Source organism: Lepidothrix coronata, unplaced genomic scaffold (assembly GCF_001604755.1).
Source record: "Lepidothrix coronata isolate B3197 unplaced genomic scaffold, Lepidothrix_coronata-1.0 Scaffold111, whole genome shotgun sequence".
In the NCBI taxonomy this organism is placed as follows: domain Eukaryota; kingdom Metazoa; phylum Chordata; class Aves; order Passeriformes; family Pipridae; genus Lepidothrix; species Lepidothrix coronata.
Window position 1 is genome coordinate 1593606 of NW_016690291.1, and position 20622 is coordinate 1614227.

At 39.5% G+C, this 20622-nt stretch overlaps 1 protein-coding gene across 1 annotated transcript; it reads left to right on the forward strand.

Annotated features, from left to right (window-relative positions):
* The first annotated feature begins 961 nt into the window (after nucleotides 1-961).
* WDR1 (WD repeat domain 1) lies at nucleotides 962-20406 on the forward strand. Its single transcript, XM_017824541.1, has 15 exons — nucleotides 962-1088; nucleotides 1354-1475; nucleotides 5282-5372; nucleotides 8261-8408; nucleotides 9803-9983; nucleotides 11801-11878; nucleotides 12645-12725; nucleotides 12844-13077; nucleotides 13899-13986; nucleotides 14896-15052; nucleotides 15681-15768; nucleotides 16661-16771; nucleotides 17241-17414; nucleotides 18562-18706; nucleotides 19012-20406. The coding sequence occupies exons 1-15, from the start codon at nucleotides 1073-1075 to the stop codon at nucleotides 19119-19121; spliced, it is 1824 nt and encodes a 607-aa protein (XP_017680030.1). The 5' UTR covers nucleotides 962-1072; the 3' UTR covers nucleotides 19122-20406.
* Nucleotides 20407-20622: the final 216 nt, after the last annotated feature.

Here is a 20622-nt window from a genome sequence, read left to right on the forward strand (position 1 = left end):
TTAATTTAAGCTGACATCCAACTTGGCCTCGGGGGACAAACTGGGAGATAAACTTGCAGCTTGTAAAGCATCTCAGCAGCATCTCGAGTTGAACGACATAAAACCATGGGATATTAATAATTATATCTAAGGGATGAAGACTGATTTAAAGGAAACAGTGTGGACAGGAATTGCCATCCAAACACCTCCCAGATGAGAAACTCAAGGATCAGAGGACCTGCATCGCCTCAGTTGTAGGAGGTCACTACAGCAACTCAATCCCTGCTGACAAGGGCGATGGCTCACAAGCAAACACAAAGGTCTGTCCCCTTGAAGGCGCACACCCGGTATCCCCACAGCCTCCGCTGGGACAGACTCCCCTCAGCCGCCACGTTCGTAGGCGACGCGGGAGCCGCACGGAGAAGGGCGGAGCTGGGAAAGGGGCGGCCTTGCAGGTGGAGGGGCTCGCCCCGGGCTGCTCCTCCACACCCATCCCCTCAGGATGAGCGCGGATTTCCCCCCGGAAGCAGGGCGGGTTTCCCCTCTCCTCACCCACCGCCCCCCGCACGGCACCGCGCTCACGACGCGCGCGCGGACCCTCCCGCCGCGCCCTCGCTGCGCACGCGCCGGCCCGCGCACGCACCCGGGCGGACCCGCGGCGGGGCGCGGCCCCCGCGCGCACGCGCAGCCCGCCCGCTGCCAGGCCGGGCATTTTGCCGCCGTGTGGCGCCCGCCCGGCCCCGGCCCCGGCCCGCCCTGCGCGCGGGTCCCCCGCGGGGCGGGGCCGCCTCCGAGGCCGCCCCAGCGCGGCCCCGCCGGGCCCGGCCGAGCCCACGGCATTTCCGGGGGAGGGCGCGCGGCGCGGGGCTGGCGGGGAGCGGCGCGGCGCGAGCAGAGTTGACTATATATGGTCAAAGGCAGGGGAGAGCGGCGCGCGGCGCGGGCGCTTCCTGGTTGTGCCGCCGGCGCCGAGCGGGGCTGAGCGGCCGCACCCGCACAGGCCGGTCCGGTCCGGTCCTGCCCGCGCCCGCCGCCCGACCCTGCCCCTGCCCCTACCCGGCCCTCCCGCCGCCGCCCGGACAAGCGCTCGAAGATGCCGTACGAGATCAGTAAGCTGGCAGGGGCGCCGGTGCCGGGAGGGGAGGGGATGGGGATGCGGATGCGGGTGGGGAGCGCCCGGCGGCCCCGCAGGATGGCGCGGAGCTGGCGGCGCCTCGCTGACAGCAACAAGTGACGGCGGCTGCCGGCAGGGCAGGGCGTGTGCTGGTAACGGGGAGCACCTTTCCCTTTTCATTTATTTATTTTATTTTATTTTTTTATAATTTATTTTCCTTTTATCCCCCTTTCTCCCCCCCTTTTTTTTTTTTCTCGTAGAAAAAGTGTTCGCCAGCCTCCCGCAGGTTGAACGAGGCGTTTCCAAAATTATCGGAGGTGATCCTAAGGGCAACAATTTTCTCTATACCAATGGAAAATGTGTCGTCATCAGAAACATTGATGTAATGTATCCTGATTTATTCTGCTTCCTAGTGTAAGGCTTTCCCTAAGTTTCATTTTGCCTCGATGCCCCTCCTTTAGCAGCCTGTGCTTCATTCTCTGGGTGGTTTCAATCGAGGTCACAGATCTGTGATCAGCAGCAGGGGAATAAGCAGCGTGCATGACTCAGGCATAAAACCATGGGCAGCGGCTGTAAAAACCTGTAGAAAATCTCAGTAAATGTACAGTTCTCTCCCTCTTTGCACAGGACTTAGAGATGAGAGACTAGTCTATTCTGGTTGGCCCTGTTTATCTTCTTAGGTATCACTATTATGAAGTTCAGTGCTGTGTTTGCCTAATAAATGAACTCTTCCCTCTTTGCCATTTTGGGCCTTTAGCCTGTAAGAGAAGCATGTAAATACTTGCAAACCCGTGTCTTTAAACGCGTTAGTCCTTTAGCTCCTTTCGCCCACCACCCCAGCCCCGAACTCTGGCAATCAAAGTAGTTGTCAGTTGTTGGACTCCATGACAAGCTGAGTGTGAGTTCCCAGCCCTGGCCACAGGGAATTTTACTCATCGATTAAATATTGGAATGCCCCAGTTAATGTTTTCAGTAGTGTGGAGGTTTGGGTGTTTTTTTTTCCTCTCTGGTGGCATCCCTATGAGAAGTATGGAGGAAGCATTATGTGTCGAGGCTGTTGTCTTGCTACTGGTTTTCAAAAAATACAGTTCTCCAAAGTGATTGCTTGTTCTTTAGATAATCAAATTCTTCCCTAGATTTACTTTCCTCCTGCAGATTTGGCCTGCAGTGGGGAGAGCTGCAGGGGGAGGGGCAGGACATACCTCTCTGGAATTTTTAGGTCTCCACAACAATGGATTTGTTTATGGCTGCTTCTGTAAATCACCTTTGTAAACTGAGCCGATTCCCTGTTTTATCTCATCACCCCCCACTATATTCAGACACTTCATTGTCATGCCATAATAGAGAAGTGCTGCTAATAACTTAATTCCTTGCAGATTTCTTGTTTGCTATCAATTTAAATTTATCCACTTAAAACCAAAAATAAGCTCATGCTCTGGTTTCAGTGTCTCAGTATAATGTTGTTGTAATAGTGTTTTGCTCTTGGTATCAAGAAAAGTTCGAGTTTCTGAAACCAGAAGCCTCAGTTAAACACTGTAATGGCACACAGTGTGATGAGAGAAGAGAGAAAAGCCACTCTGCTTACGTTACAGTTTCTGCCCAAGTCATGCATGCTGACCTCCTCCCTTGCAATGTCATTAATGCTCTTCTGAATTATTTTTTTTTAACCTCTTTGGAGGTTAAATTGAAAGAAAGCAATTTGCTTGTCCTAAAACAGCTCACTGAAGATTTGCCCAATGCAAATGTGAGTCCCAGTATGAGCCAGGGGTGTAGGGCACGGGGCATGACCTTAGTATAGGAGAGGTGGGATTGTGGGAGTTCAAATGTAGACTGTTAAGGCTCTCGAGGGAAGTTGAGGATGGAAGTCGTGAATCTTTCTGTTTTATGGTACAATTCATGCTGATATGCAGACTTGCCTAACTGGCAAGGGGAGTCTGCTACTGTTAATAATTGACATGTGACTACAAAATGTGTTATAGTAGTGACACAAAAACTGATCAAACCCTGTACTATGGCTTATGTGTCGGAGAATGTTGCAATTTGTAACCTGACATGCGTGTCCACTCTTAGTTAAGAGCCATGCCTTCTCTAAATACTGTATGTTATAATTGTTTGCAACAACCAAATGAAATGCTGGAAAGTCTGTGTAATGCCTCTGTGAACAGTTCTCCAGTGGGATGGTCATGCTCTAATTAAAAAAACAGGTCATCAAAATGCAGTGATCACCTTTCTCTCTTAAGTCTAAAGCTATCTAGCATTAGCTAATCAGTGGTGATGAATATAGGATTCAGGGTTAATGCCTGATCTTTGAACATGATTTAGAGACTTCCTTTAACAAGTAGTTCTGGAGCAGCACTGGAAAAGCGCTGTGAAAAAGACTAGTGATATTTGTAAGGTTTCATACGTCATTAATATTTTATTGTCTTCATGGGTCTAAGACTACTTTGAAGCTTGGAACTGAAACTGCTCACTTTCATATGTGGCTCTGGTTTCAGTGTTCGAAATAAGGCACATAAGCTCACTCTGCTTGTTGAATCTAGTATTAGCTACTGCATTTGTCCCAGCTCACATTATAATCTTCTCCTAAAATATATTTTTTAAAGTGTTCTTTGCGGGGTGGGCTTGATACGAAAGACATACGAGTTAGAAAACTGACTTTACAAGGAGAAATAATGTTACCAAATAAAGAACATATGATTTGACAGCTCTAATTTATTACCTGGTTTCTGGAATATATACCATACCTTAAATTTGGGACTCTTATCTTTCGTTTAACTCTTTAAGTCAGTCTCAGCTTAGTTTTCTGGACTCTTGAAGATTCTTGCTGTAAAATATCAGCTATTTATAACAAAGCATGGAGGGTTTTGAGCTCCCTGAACATGTAGGTAATGCAGCTATAGAGTAGGAAAAACATTATCTTGTCTTGGTTAGATAAAATCCAGTTGGACACAAAATGGAGAGGGATGTGCATGCTGTAAATGCAGATGGTTGTGACTTAAGTAGGGCTGTAATGCACTCAAGCAATGCATAAAAACAGGAATGAAAAAGAGCTACTTCTTGCGTGAGCAAGCTGTATTCTGTCTCCTGAGATGTAACTAATGCAACTGCAAGAACGTGGTTTGTGAGCAGGAGACTGCTTTCTAACACAGAGCGGGTGTTTTAGTTTTTCCTGATTGGATGACTGAGTCATACCATAACATCAGGTGGTTTTCTGGTTCAATTGAATAAATCTGTGTTAATTATAGCAGTTAAAGCGGAATTTTGTTTTGACCATATGAGTCAAGTTTCTGAAGCTAGAGCATACCTGTTGGGAAAAAACATTTCTGAAGAGTAGTATATTACTGTTGTGGCACTACATTTAGGAGGGATGCAGAATGGCTTTTTATACAGTTAATTTGAAAACAGTTTTTGCCTTAATGTCATCCTTGTTTTGATTTGTGTGGCACCTCTGTCATGTAACACTACTGATCTGCTGACACACTGAGTCAGTTTTGTTGTCCAGTGTGAAGCATCTGAAAATATGGTCAAGACCGAAGAGATAAAATTATGATGGAGTGCGATGAATTCCTTTCCGAATTCCTGTACAGCTCTAGATACAAGGGAGAATGCCTTTTCCTGTGCTGGTCTGCTGGCTTTATAAGCAGATTGCAATCAGCAGGAAAGAGCAAGCCTGATACACTTCATTGGTCACTAAATGATTTTGAGTACATGGTGATGATTAACAGCCATGTATTATGGTTAACTATATGCTTAACTTTGATGCTTGACTACAGTAGAACTTTGGATGTGTGCTGCAAAGCACAGTTCATGTTTAGTATTCTACTTGGGTAACTGCTTTATCCCTGGGCCAGCCCCAGAAAAGAGCCTGACACTTGGCCTGTTATTTTTGGAGAGAGTGTTTGTCAGGTATTGGAGAGGAAAGGGTCCCAACATTTCAGGCTGTTAAGAGGAAATCCTTTAATTGTGTCAGTTGTTAGAAATTATTGTGTTGTTTCAGTGGTACTGGAGAGGAATGTTCTGCAATGTGTACTGCACTTCTCAGTTTTAGACAATTGCTCAATTTAAGCTGGAAGGATGTGAGAGAAGGAGCGTGAGGAGAAATTCTGAACTTTATCTTTGAATTTCTGATTTTATTCCTTTGAAAATGAGAAAATACAACTCTAACTTTTTTTCCCCCCTTTAAAATAGAATCCTGCAATTGCTGACATCTACACTGAGCATGCCCACCAGGTTGTAGTGGCCAAGTATGCTCCCAGTGGATTCTACATAGCATCTGGAGGTAAAGTATCAGTGTGTGTGCTGCATGAAATGTGTGGACAGAGATATTAAAGTTACTGGCAAAATAGTAGTAACACTTTGCATGTGTGTATGGAATATGCAGAGTCAATGTGACGTGCTTCAGTGGAATTTTATATACGTGCCTGAAGGAGGAACAATTCCTGTAGTTGTTCCTCTAACCTCTTTCTCAGGCAGTGAATTTAGTGACATTCTTGGTATTTTTAGAATTTATTATTTAAATGGAAATGAACTCTAATTACTTAGTGTGATGAAGACTTGTGTAAATGAAGCACAGTGAAAAGTTATTTCTGAAATGCTATTGTTTCTGTTTGTTAACAAACTTCGATACTTATTGAGCAGGGGAGGGATTCTAAAAGAGTGTATACTTCTTTCTTCCTGACCAAACTTAGCAAGACTTACAACTTTTGTTACCTTTGTAACCTGAACTAAAAAATATTTCTTTGGTAAGTTAGTAGGGAAACAGACTAATTCTCAGTTTCCATATAATGCACGTGAATCAATAGTCTGAGAATGGGCAAAATGAATTTCTACAGTATGAATTTCCTGTATTGTTAGCAGAAATGACTACAATTTTTGACTTCCAAAGAACTAAACAAACCCTTTTTAATAGAAGTTTGCTTCATATAATTAATATTTTTTCAGGATGTACAGTTGAAGAATATTGATAAATACAATACTATAATTTGCATTTTTAAAAAATATCTGCAGCTAATGTATGGATTTTTTTAAAAACGGCTTGTCTTTGTCAATTAGAAATGCTTCAGAAGCAAGTAATATGCCCAAATACAGAAATATTTAAGTAATATATCTGAAAATAAAACATTCTGAATATGAGCTCCTTAGAAAGGGAGCCCACATTCCTGCAAAGGTCCTAGTAGAATGGGAGTTTCTCTGTAAGCAATTTCAAGGGAACAATATTTTTTAAGTGTAAAACATTCTGTCCTTATTGGCTTCCTTCATATCAGAAAACTATATTAGAATAGGCATCTTTTGAGTATTGAGGAACCTTTAAGAACACTGATAGCACAGCTTTTTTTGCCTTTTTTTTTTTTTTCTTTTTCGCACATTCTTGTCTGAAAGGAACCACAGCCAGGATTTTCTTGGCTCAGTCTTGTGTGTGGACCATGTGTCAAATTGAAAACCTTCTTAAAATCCAGTTTGCATTCTGTGTTCTACAGACTTGGTGCTCTAGGTTTGTGCAGTACTTAATCCTCAGAATAACTATCTAATTTGTTCTTGTAGTCCTTGTAGGTTTCCAGTCCTCTGTAAAAGAACAGTAATATATACATAGCCTGATCTGTGATGGGGGGAGTATTTGGCTGACTTTTTTCAGAATTTTTCTCATACCCAAGGAAAGGAGTTTAGGTTGCAATGTTTCCCTTAAAAAGTGTCTTCTGTGTGTCATTTATAAATAGTTTTGTGATACTGCTGAGCATGAGGTCTGAAGATAGTACCAGGCTGTTTAAGCTGTTTCTAAGTATAACATGTAAGATTCATTTCTCTATCTATAAATCTGCATTAGCCATGCAGCCTGCATTAATACTTCATGTACTTCATGAGACAGACCTTTGGCAGTATGCTTTTGGCTTTTATGGTAATTTCTCTTACTGCAGTCATAGCAGATGTAGTAATGGGAGATACCGCAGAGTTAAAGCTCTACGTGTCCTATCTATTAATAGATGGAGAAAACAATTAGATTTTGAAGTCCACCTTAAAATTCTGCTTCAATAACAAATTCTCTGTGTAAAAAAGGAGGATTTTGCATCTGTCCTTTTAGCAGAAGTGAAGAAAATGAGTCTATGATCAGGTCTTAAAGATGCAGGGTTGCTGTATGTTTAAATTGAACTGTAAAGATGCACCAGTAAATGGTGAACAGAACTCAAACATTCTGCTGAGGTGAAAGACGCATATTTTAGCACATGGTTTATTCTAAAACACTGACTTTTATGATGGGTACAATACACACAGACTTTGCTGTGTGGGTTTCATTAGAGATGTGTAAATTTGTCTGTGTATAGAACAATTCCTCTGGTTACAATGCTGCACCACAGTAATTGCCCTGAATAGAATTAAGCTCTAGGGTTGTGCAATACTGAGGGGAAGCAGTGACACAGAAGCTTTCATTATCTTAAGTCCTACATTGTTACTGCTTGTTCTGTGTTTGCTGCTTTTGACATTTACTGTTTCTGGGTAATCTGTTGTGTAGTATTCCAGATAGTGCAGGTATCCACACTCAACATGAGTGTGTATGTTCATGCTTCTGCATAGAAAGAGTATGCTGATAAGCATGCATGAATTGAGTTCTGTGGACAGAAGTCTTTGTACATCTACATATGCCTGGTATTTGTACGCAGAACAGGTTTCCTTTGAAGGTACAAAAAGCCTGAGGTACAAATTGTAGTGCATCAGCCACTGTTCACAGGACTGCCCTCTTATTGTAGACATAGGGTGGCTTACTTCCCAATGAAGGGTCTGGGAGCTGTCTTGTAGCTGCTGGGCAGGGGGGCTGGTTTGGTTTGTTCTTTGTGTAACACAGCTACTTAACACATACCAGCTGATAACATTAGAGTTCTTACCCTGTTAATGTGCAGATTTTTCATGTGTCTGTTTGCAAATGTTGTCTCCCTATGTTGTATTTGGTGCTGCATGTCTTGAACCATAGTATCTGGTTATAAACATAATTTGGTGAAATGTATATTGTCTTCAGCATTCCTAAACAAAGTGATTTATAGTAGTTGTAATAGGGTAAGATAGTAGGTCCCTAGTACAAGTGTTCAGTGTAGCTGAAAATCTGTATCCTGGCAGATAGCTGAGTCATGTGACTGAGTCATGCTGGAACAATAGTTATGTTCTATTTTATTATGGCAGATGTCTCAGGAAAGCTGAGAATCTGGGATACTACACAGAAGGAACACCTACTAAAGTATGAGTATCAGCCATTTGCAGGAAGAATAAAGGACCTTGCCTGGACAGAAGACAGCAAGAGAATTGCTGTGGTTGGAGAAGGAAGGGAAAAGTGAGTAATTCTTTTGTGTTTGTATGTATGTCTATATATAGATACATAAATTTACTGTAAAGCTCTGCATCCTAACAAAGCAAGTTCTTGGCAGAAAGTTTTTAATTCTTCAAGGGAGGAAAATCATTGTTTCTTCCCTGTTTAGACTTAAAGTTGCGCTGTTCTGCAACAAAATTCTCTATGCAGTGTTTGACAGCTATAAATTAGTTGGAAAATTCTGTTCTCTTACAATTGCTCAGTTTAAAAATTATATGTGTTTGTTTATTTCTTAGAGGTGGATATTATTTTCAAGGATAGCTGTTTGATGGATTTTTTTGACTAATTCTGATAGAGTAGGAAGGGAGAAACACAACATAATTCTCCCTCTTCCTTCACTTATTCTAGTGATGGTCTTATGCAACTGATTGAATAAGAGTTTTCTCCCTTGGCAACATGTCTGTATTTTTAGGCCCTTAGTATGGTAATTAAATGAAATCACAAGCACTTGTCCTTTACCTGACTAAATGAGGTGCCCATTCAGGTTTGTGTCCTTCCTTTAATGTTCAAAGACTGTCAGAACTTTAAGGCAGAGACCAGACCAGGTAGTCTTATGCATAAAGGGCTGAAAAGCATTGTATGGTCCTGTTCCTTGACCCTCTGCACCATTTTTTAATAATTATCTTGTACTGTGTCCTGATATTTGAGAGAGATTCTTTGTACTTCATTGCTCACTACAGCTCCATCTGCCCCTGGGTAGATACAATTTAAGTTTGCTCTCCTGCTTCAAAATTTCAGCCAGCTTCCTGTTAGATAGATGCATTTTCAGTATAAAATATTGCTGAAGTGATTCTATAGAAGACCTTTTCAACAGCAATGCTCTGTTTAATGCCATTGTTGTGACTGTACTGATTGATTGTTTTTTTTTTCCTGAAAGTCATTTAAAGTAAGATCTGACAAAAATGCTGTTAAAACTCTTCTTCCTTAAACTTTTAAGTAATAATATTTGTAAAAATGATGGTACCCAATCTAGGCTAAATAGGAATATAATGATGAAATCAGATCTGTTATCCAGCTTTCTGTATTCTGTGTAGTGACTAGGCAGATTTACTGCTTTCTTTTATAAACCAATAGTGTTATTGAAGAATGTGTGTCAGATCTCTGGATTTTAGAAGCTTTATACAACAAACTACCTCGTTTTTTCCCCTTCAGCAGACGTCTCCTATTGAAGATTAGATTGTCTCACCAGCAAGATCTCAAATAGCCCTCGGGGAACTATGATGCGCTTGCATGAGATTAACGAGATGACCTAATTTCTTTTCTTTGAGCACACTCAAATCTGCTGTTTGCAGATGTTGGAGGAGTTAATCTACGTGTGACTTTTATGAATTGTAGTTGTTGTGTGCTTCCCTAACTAGGTTCGGAGCAGTGTTCCTGTGGGATAGTGGCTCTTCTGTTGGTGAGATTACTGGGCACAACAAAGTGATCAATAGTGTGGACATTAAGCAAACGAGACCGTATCGTCTGGCAACTGGCAGTGATGACAACTGTGCCGCTTTCTTTGAGGGACCGCCATTCAAGTTCAAGTTTACACTCAGTGTAAGTCTACGTGTGGCTCTGTTAAACTGTGTGGCAGGTTGACTTAAAGCTTTCCAACAAGCTTGCAGTTCTTGTCACAACTAGCTGTTAGAACAAAAATTCTTAGTTCCCCATTTTGAGGCACAGCTGGTGTCAAGTGGCTTTCTTAAACCAAAGACTCGTCTCAGGCCAAGAAAACTGAAATAAATGATTGGTTAAAAAAAAACCCTGAAGCACTTTTTCCAGTTTTTTTGGGGGGGGCTCCTAAGTTATGGAAGGGGATGAACTAGAATGTTTTATTGATGCTCTCTGAGCTCTGCTTCCCAGTGCAGCCGTGTAGAATTTCTTAACACTTTCCAAGGTGCTTGATTCAATAAATGTGGTGATTTTAATGGAACTTTCCAATCTGCTTAAGAGTGCTCAAATCTGAAATCCCAGGGTTGCTTAGAAAGGGTGAGCGTAGATGTTTGAAAGCATAACTTGACTTCCACAACGTGGAACACGTGTGTAACTTGTGTGGTCAGTTTTGTGTTTCTACATTCCTTTTAACTCTGTTTCTTATTGTACTAGTTACAATCTCTTACATAAATGAAACAAAACCTGGAACTACCACAGTTAAGGCATTCATTGTTGCTTGAGGCCAAAGAAAATAAAAAGCCACAAGCTTCTGCAGCTGTTTCTGATGTCAGGAGACATGTCTCTTGCCTCAGAAAAACTATTGCAAAGATACTGGATGTTATTGCAGTAGTAAATTCAAAATGTTTAGTTTGTATTTTATTTTTAAAAACAGAGTAGTAGGCCTCTTATTTTCTTACATATGAGCCTTAAGTAGTCTTCATACCCTGACTTTAGTAAGAATTCCATTCCAGTTCTAGAAAAGGAATTGTTTTGAGCTCTGCAATCCAGTGAAATGATGTAGTTGCCTAATATATTTCTGAACTTAAGTTGATATTTCCATTTTGCTAAGCTGGTTCTTTTGGAACTCTGAAGTCTGAATTGCTTACCAGTGTTCCTTAGACTGGTATATGATGCAGTCTTGCTTTTAAAGTAATATTTGACTTGATATATGGGATTCTGGTATGGGCTGTTATGTGATTTATATTAGAGCTTGTAGTATTATTAGGGGGTAAAAAAAAGTATAGTTAAAGAAAGTAGGTTAGAACTTGCCTTTCATAATACTAAAAATAGTCTCTCAAATCTCTCTTCATGGGAGCTTTGGCCTCATTGTGGTGCTTCCCTATTTAACACTTGTTTTCTAGTTTGCATGGTTTGAATATTCTCCTACTTGTAAATAGTCTATTTGGGAAGCGTGCATCAGTCTTGCCTCATTACTTCACAGAACTATCACTAATGCAGTCTCCCAGAAATGGAAATCCAGTAAAATAGCAATTTCTTCCTTGTGCTTGTATTTTTTTACAATAAGAAGAATAAAGTAGTTAGATTCTGTGTATACAGCTTACTGTGCAATGAAGTAAGAGTTGAAATCTAGAGAACCTTGCAGACGAATTCAGTGACTAGAGGGGCAGAATCTTGTGTTTGCATGTAGACTGCAGCTGAGAGGTTTTTCCTACTTATCTCAGAAACTGGGTCCTCATTCTCCTGCTGTGTGCTAAGTTGTTTGAGCTACATCAGTTTTGATGTCAGAGTTTCTTCTGTGGACTGTTCATGATCCCCATGATCCTCTTCAGATAGAGACTAGACTTCCTTCTAGAGCAGGGGTCTCCTATACAGCTAATTTATGGTTCACATATAAGAGAAATTCATTTTTACTGGATTATCTTCTATGTAGAAGCGTCTGTTCTTATTTTGTTTGCTGATTTTTACTTTTTTTCCTGCAGGACCATACACGGTTTGTGAACTGTGTGAGGTTTTCTCCTGATGGGAACAGATTTGCTACAGCTAGTGCAGATGGCCAGGTAAAAAACAAGGACTCTTTGTAGTGATTTTAGTATGAGAAGATTTTTCTGTGCATTTGGGAATAGGATTATTACTATTATTATTGTAAAATCCATGTTGCTTCTTTTTTCATGCCAAGAAATGACTGGTTTAAACTTTTAACTACTCTCCTATAAATCTGTAATAGCTAATGTCAACCAGATTATTCTTACTCAACTTTTTTCCCCATTCCATCTGCCTAGCATGTTCTCTTACAGGTTATTTTGGCAGGAACATGTTAGATTTTTGAAATATATATGTCTTTGTTATGATCCTGAGAAGTCTAGCTGGAATAGTCAACTAACTCACAGATAGCAACCCAGCTCCATGTGTATTCCCTACTGATAAGGCCGGGTTTGACAATTACACTGTTGCCATAGGTAGCCCTTCCTTCTAAAGAAGGCAGATTCCCATGACAGCAGTGCTACGTAGCTGCCGTCACAACAGGAGTCAAAAATGTAACATATTGCAGAATTTCAAATGTCAGGATCCAATGTACAGAGGACTTAGTGTGATTATTTGCAGTTTTCAACTCAGTCATTTAGTCTTAATTATTAAATGCAGGATAGCTTGTGCCTCTCCTTAAAAAAGAGTCTAATGTATCAAACACTATGTAGTGTTTGATAAACCTACAGGCTTGCCACATAAAGAGTGATCTGTGCAGTGCAAGTAACAGTGTATTAGTTCTTGAGTTTTTTTCTATTACTGCTTTTCCCTTTAAGTTGTATGTCTATGTGATCTCTTAAGATTTTTGTCTACGATGGGAAGACTGGAGAAAAAGTGTGTGCACTTGGTGGAGGCAAAGCACATGATGGAGGTATTTATGCCGTAAGTATCACTTCATTTGTGTAAATGATCCGTAATGTTTCATTACCCAGTTCATGGGCTGTGAAGTCTTGCAATAATAAATGCATTTACTCTCTTGTGGTGACATTTGTTTTTACAGATTAGTTGGAGCCCTGACAGTAGTCAGTTGCTTTCTGCTTCTGGAGATAAAACTGCTAAAATCTGGGATGTTGGTGCTAACTCTGTTGTAAATACTTTTAACATGGGATCAAACGTGTTGGATCAGCAGCTGGGTTGCTTGTGGCAGAAAGACCATTTACTGACTATCTCCTTGTCTGGCTATATCAATTATTTGGACAAGAACAATCCAAATAAGCCTTTACGTGTCATAAAGGTAGGTTAAAGTTCTGTTGTTGCACCAGTTCCTGCAATAAATGACTCAGTGGTTGAGGTTGTTTTGATGGAATAATAGCTATTGAAAAATAGTTTTGTTAAATTAGCACTGCCAAACAAGCTATTTGTGACTGATTCTTAAAAGTCACATGAATCAAGAAGTTAAAATGTTACATGTGTGAGAGTGTGCTTTGTACAAATACACAGACTGATTTTTTTGTTGTTGTTTTAATTAATGTTATCATCTTTCGTTGCAGCTTTTAAGCATTCTTGAGATGAAAAAGAAATACAGCATAGATAGAAAACTACCAGTGATGTCTCATTCTGCCAGAACTAGTGTATTGTGAACAAGGTGACTAGGGTTACTGTGCAATTGAACTTTAATTTTAGGATTTAGAGTTTGATGACACAACACTCTCATGGGAACTTACATTTTTACATGAACTAGAAACAGATGTCCCAGATTTTTTGCCATTGCTGCTATAATTCTGGCAATTGGTGTGGGTACATGACCATATTTAGTCCCCTTCCCTGAATCATAAAGTGCCTGAAAAGCAGTGATGAAAAGACCATGAAAGTATTTTAGCCCATCAGGCTAATAAGGATATTCATAGTGCTTATGGCTTCTCTTCAAGGACATAGAAATAGCAGTGCTGTAACAGTTAAATGACTGCACTGTTAAATAGTGATCTGTATTTTGGGTGACTTCTAATGCTTGTCTAATATTTATTTTCTGAATAACCTATAATTCTTTTCAAATAGGTGTTTGCATGTGTTAAGATAAAAATTGCTCATCAGTAATTATTTGTGTCCCATCCACAGGGTCATAGTAAATCAATTCAGTGTATTACGGTGCACAAAAATGGTGGAAAGTCCTATATTTACTCTGGAAGTAACGATGGTCATATTAATATCCTTTGATAGAAATATTTGTTCTAGCCTTATAGTCTGAGAGAGCTCATGAGGAGGGGGGATAAAAAAAGCTTTGCCAAAGAAATTTAGCATTTATTGGACACAAGTGAATATTTTATGTCTAAAGAAGTTTATTTTGCTTTCCCCTAACACCTATTTTACTGCTTGCCTTCATGCTTTTCTGCTAAGTATAAGCCAGCTCTTAATTTTTAGTTTTCACTTCTTTGTGGTATGTAGCTTGTTAGTGTGAGGGAGCAAATAAATAAATTAACTTCTTGTAACATCAAGAAACAGCGATACATATTTGTATGTATGGCAGAATATGTTGAAAGTTATATTTCCAGCATTCTAAAGCTTAAAACCATATTCTTTCCTCCTGCCTGTTGTGATATGTTACAATGGTGCCATGTTGGCATAAACTGTTATAAATGTAGGACTTGTTTCTTTACAGCCCTGTAGTACAGGGTTAGTAGTTCAAACTGATGTTAACATGCAACATCAGGGAGAGCCAGTGTTGCAGGACTTCAAACTATAATTTTTAAAAAGTAGTTTCTATTCTCATACTTAAAATCTAATTGTTCCACTGTTTGCTACTGTTTGTGGTAGGTCATGTAGCTCACTGTAGAACATCAGAAGTTCATTTAATAAATATTTTGAGGGTACGAGGTTGTTCAAACCCTGGTACAGGTTGCCCATGGAGCTTGTAGAGTCTTCATCCTTAGAGATACTGAAAACTTTGCAGAATGTTCAGCCTGTTGTAGCTGACATTGATCTGAGCAGCAGGCTGGACTAAACAATCTCAAGAGCTCCCTTCTAACCTTAGCTATTCTGTCAATTATTTAACTTATCATGATGTGGTATCTGACTGCACCGGTATCTTCAAATGTTCCTTAATTCTGTTATGCACATTATTGGGATTCTGAAACTGGAGAGAACGATGGCTTTTCTGGGAAAGGCCATACAAACCAGGTTTCTAGGATGGCAGTGGATGAAATGGATCAGCTGGTCACCTGCAGTATGGATGACACTGTGCGCTATACCAACCTTAGCAAGAGGGACTACAGGTTAGTTAAAGTATTGCCTTTTGTTATAGTATAATTATTTTACAGCAAGAGTTGTTGATTTATGTGTTTAAAAAAATAATGCTGCAGTTTATTTAGGTTTTATGTTACCATGGAAACTGTAGAAATGATTGCTGTACCACCCTTGCTTTTTTTCTATGACAACAGGAATTGCATCCCAGGCTTTTCAATTTGTCTTATCCCTTCCACGGGTTAGATAGAGATCTGCTTTGTATTGGGTGACTTAGTTGGGGGACTGTAGGAAAGGTGTCCACTTTGTGTTTCATCAATACCCAAGGATACTGATAATAAATATGGTTAGAAGGGGTGGGACACGGCTGTTTCTTCATGGAAACCAGAACTGAAGCAAAAAAACTTTAAGAATCCTATTAAGATTATCTAGTTAGTTAAAAAATTCTAGTGTAATAACATTTCATTTGAAAGGTATGCTTCCTCATCAAGATAGTCAAGCTTTAAAAACTAAACAATAGGAAACCTTGCAGATTATTAATTAAAAATAATTTATGCATGTGTTTGATTATTAATGGGTCATTATTTAAATAGGTCACTTAAAATAATTTTTTTCTGCTTTGTACTTCCCACTTCTCTGCTTTGCCATGCCCTCCTTCAGTGGCCAGGATGCTGTGAAAATGGACGTTCAACCAAAATGTTTAGCTGTGGGTCCTGGTGGTTACACTGTAGTTCTGTGCATTGGACAAGTAAGTATTAACTTGTGGATTATTAACACAATTGCTGTGTTAGTAATGCTGCGTATGGTAACATGATGGTTTCTGACAAGTCTATTTAGTGTGGGATCGCCTTGCACATCTACATGATTTCCTAATAAGAGCTACATGGAACATAATTGAGCAGGATACTTGATAGCCTTGCCTCTTTGTGTCCTGTGCCAATTTCACGCTTACAGATAGATTTAAATTTCACATTGTCCCTCATGTGGATGCATCTATATTTGTTGTCAATACAGCTTTGTGCTGTAAGGCTTACACCAGTCAGAATTCATGCTCTTGCCAGATTTGTCAAGTGACATGACTTTGGGGAAAGGATGTCATTCTCCTGCATTTTATTTTTTTTGCAACTGATCAGTTAACTAATGTTGTTGTAGCTTGCTTGCCACTAGTATTCAGATCATGCAAAACCAGAAAGATTGCACCAGGGCTTTCTTGTATCAAAGCATGATTACCTTCTAATGATTTATGCCTTCTGTATGGATTCTGGTTACATGCTTGGGGTATTTGATAGTGTTGTCTAAACCTCTTTTCCTTGAGAGTTATAATTCCAGTTGTCCATAGTCTAGAACTGGATAGGAAATAGCCTTTAAAATTTAACATTGAGGTATTAACTTGCTACTGATTTGGTCCTACTTCCCTTCCTTTACAGTGAACCACGAAGGGAGTAAGCATTGCTAAAAAATACTGTTTTGCACTTGTTTATTTCACCAAATGACTTTCAAACCAAATGAGGCAAAGCTGAAGGCAGTGAAGAATGCCCTGCACTACCTAATTTAGAGCCCAAGTGCTCCAGTACAGCAGTCATAGGTTTTGTATTAGGTAGTTTGAAGAAGGGTCTTAGTTTCTGGTTTTCTATTTGCAGATTGTCTTGATGAAAGATAAGAAAAAATGTTTTGCAATTGATGACCTTGGCTATGAGCCAGAAGCTGTAGCCATTCACCCCTCAGGAGGTACAGCAGCAGTGGGAGGAGCGGTAAGGTTGCACTTTCTTAAAACTGTACTATTTTGAACACTGGAACTAGTAACAGAACCATTTAATAATAGAAGGTGTGTTGTGTTGAGAAGTAGTAGGTGGCTATTTGTAACAACAGCAGTATTGTAATGAGTAATCTATACTTTATTCCTGGGCTTTCATTCTCCAGGTTCTGCCACAATTGTGACCTAATGTCCGTTTCACTTTTTTTTTTATCCTGTATTTACTGCTTTTAACTTGCCAAGCATACCCACTGTATGCTTGAAGTTGGCAAATTCTAGAAAACAGATCTATTTCCACACTTAATGGATTGTAGCCAGCATAAATGACATATTATTTAAACTATTTCTTAATATAAGCACTACCAAATAGGATTGGTGCAAAAAGTTCCATAAACTCAGTAAGCCTTCCTCTTTCTATTGTAAAATGATTTTTCTACCTTTCTTCCTTCTTCACTATTAATTTGCAGGATGGGAATGTCCGTTTGTATTCAATCCAAGGAACCTCTTTGAAGAGTGATGATAAGACTTTGGAAGCTAAAGGTCCTGTTACTGACCTGGCATATTCTCACGATGGTGCCTTTCTTGCAGTCTGTGATGCAAACAAAGTTGTCACTGTCTTTAGTGTCGCTGATGGCTATGCGGTAAGAACTGATCTTTCCAGAGCTTTCTCTGTTTAAAAACAAATTGACTTACAGCTCATGTCTAAATATTTTGTGAAACACACTGTAGCTGGTGAAGCTTAATTGTAAATCACTGATACAAATATCATGCTTCTGTGACACTGTTTACCTGCTATTTGGGGCTAGTATTGCTTTTCACAGCAGCCTGTATGAATCCTTCAGCTTGTAAGAATAGTTGAGGAAATGTGCAGCATAGATTGGCTACTGGAAAAACACTGAAACCCACCTAATAACAAATACATGGTTAAATGGGGAAGGAGCTGAATTTCCACTGACTATTTCCACACTATAGTTAAATACAAAAGATTAGAGTATACAGGTTCCTTATGTGAGTCAGCTGAATCACTAGTGTGTTAGTTTGGGGTTTTTTAAAGGAATAAAGTCAACAAAATAGGTACCATGCCTGTTAGTGAATACGTGTGCATTGTTGTAAAATGGACAAGAATGCAGGCTCAGTTGGATAAAAATCATGCAATACAATAAAATTTAATGAATAAATAAAGCAGACTTAGCAACAAAATTCTGCTGGCTGTGCTACACAGTTCTGTGGTAAGGGATAAGCAATGAAAGAGATACACTAGGGCAGGGAATCTTGCTTTATCTGTCAATCTTCTGTCTTAACCAGAAGTCCAAAAATCGGCAATTTCTACTTTTCAGCTGAGCAGTCAATGTGTATCAGCCTGTAAAGTCATTAAGCTTTGACGGAAACCACACTGAAGCAAAAATGCAGGATGGCATTCCACAAAAATATTTCATTTTCTAAGTAAAAATTGAACAAATTTTTCTTTGGAAACATCTGTGAGATTATTTGCTTAGAGAAGCCTCTAAGGAAAGAGTCACTACATATGCATTTAACAGGTGCAGCTTTCATAGAAAAAAAAGTCAGCACTTTTTTACAAAAGGTCTGTATTTTATTGGCCTAATAAGTGTTTAAATAAATAACATAAAATGAAGCCACCACTTGGTTTGGTTAGTGCGTCCATCTGCACCTGAGATATACACTTAGGAGTCTTGCAGTATCTTGTTCTGATGCTGCATGTTGAAAGCCAGTGATTTCCTGAAGTAGCTTAAACTAATGGAATAACCCTTGTTTCTCTAACTCTCAAAGGAACATAATGTCTTTTATGGACACCATGCAAAAGTTGTTTGTATTGCTTGGTCACCGGACAACGAACACTTTGCTTCTGGAGGCATGGACATGATGGTGTATGTTTGGACTGTGAGTGATCCAGAGACCAGAGTCAAAATACCAGGTATGTTTCCTTCAAAATAGTACTTTTGAAAGTTGCTGATTGTTCTTGAAATCCAACACAGCTCCTGTTTTCTGGAGCTAAAGGTAAGCAGGCTTTGAATGTTCCCCAAATAATTCAGCCTTTATGCTAATCTCTGCCTAGCTACAACAGCCAGAATTTTTCTGTTACGTTGTTTTTGTAGTTACTTTTAAAATCCAGTACTAGTATTTTATGCAGCTGAAAATTACAGTTGGAATATGTGCTAGTTATCTTGTCAGTCTGGCCTTCCTAATTATTATTTTCTGTTATTTTTCACTGCCATACAGATGCTCACAGACTACATCACGTAAGCGGCTTGGCATGGTTGGATGAACATACTCTGGTAACAACATCCCATGATGCTTCTGTTAAGGAATGGTCTATCTCCTACAATTGAAATAAGCCCCCTCTTTGGAAGGACCTAATCAGGGACTAGAACTACTGCAGTGGAACATAGCATTTCTCTTAAAGAATCTGTATTGGCCTCTGGGTCTGCTATCATATCCTCATATCTTTACAGGGTGTTCATATCTGTAATTAAATGTACTTTGAAAGCTTTAGCGAGTAACAGTTTGCACATGAAAAGCACTTAAATTATGTCTGGAGCTTAACCTTTGTGCTGAACATTCCAGAGGCAACAGCCGAGCAAGTTGGTGTGCAAGGTTCAGGCGCAAAAGATTCAAACTCAATCAGTTGTTCTTTTCTAACCAAGAAACATAAGACTGTACAGCATGAGAGTAATACTTCTCATTTTTTCTAATTACAGAACATTTCTGTACTAACGGTCATAGTAAGAGTATTTAGTTGTGGTCTGAAACCAATCAAGCTGTGTGCAGCTACTGTATATTGCTTTGCTTCTCTATACTGCACCAAACTGTTGCCTCAGATTTTCTCCTCCAGATAAGAAGATGGGGTACATGCATAATAAACTTTTTATGTATTTCATGTCAAATCTTTGTGGTTTATTTTAAGGTGGAAGTGTGGGATTTTAATGTACTTACTGTTGTGGGTATAATGTTTACAAATAATCGTTGTGGCAACTTGTTCCTCCAGAAACACAATTGTTACTTTCATGAATTAAGACTGTCTCATCATTTCAATGTCGGAAAAGAAATCATTCTGTTACAAAGATTAAAGATTTTCTGTTTGAAGGAGGAGAAGCATGTTATTGTCTAAAAAATATGCAGTACTTCTACCACCTCTTGAGAAATACAGGAATTAAACAAAGTGAAGCGTTGTTATGAGTTGAAGTGATTTTTGAGAAGATCGTGTTTGCTCAGTAAGTTTTATGCCTTTGCATGTGCAGAACAGTTGCATGGAAGTGTTACCTCATGCGAACAAATCCTGATGTTGTGTTTAGTTCCTTTCTCACAGTCCACAACACATTTAAGTGATTTGAAGCCTGCAGTCCAACAAGGGTGGAGGAGGACACTCTGATGCAAAGTAGTAGGAAGATTTGTTGCCATCTCTGATGGCCAAAAAAAAGTTGTTGCTGTCTAGAACTTTGGAAAATTTAAAAAAATTTTTCTCTGCTAAGTCTCTACCACCACCACCTTTTCATTTGTCTTTGGTTTTTATTAAGCTTTCCTTTCTGTATGGACTTGGGTGTTGTTTTTTTTACCAATCATATTTCTAATGACACTAATAATACAGCAAATAAAATGCTTTTGCTGCTTCTCGTATTGTGGACTATTGCTCAGTTGCTGAAATATTGCCTTTCAAAAATGAAATGTTTGTAAAACTTCTTTTAAAAAGGAAAAATGTTGATTTCTTTTTAGGAGTGGTGATCAGATGTCTTCTGACCTGCAATCTGTTTTGGAACAGTTGACATAGTTTTTTTTGTTTTTTTTTTTCTAGGAAGCAGAATATTTTGCATCATGGTTTCTTTGTGTTTACTA

Bases quoted from the DNA above. Each gene is read 5' to 3' on its own strand.
- WDR1 (XM_017824541.1), top strand. The intron at 5,373-8,260 runs GTAAAGTATCAG...TTATTATGGCAG, and splicing joins ATTCTACATAGCATCTGGAG to ATGTCTCAGGAAAGCTGAGA. The intron at 11,879-12,644 runs GTAAAAAACAAG...TGATCTCTTAAG, and splicing joins CAGCTAGTGCAGATGGCCAG to ATTTTTGTCTACGATGGGAA.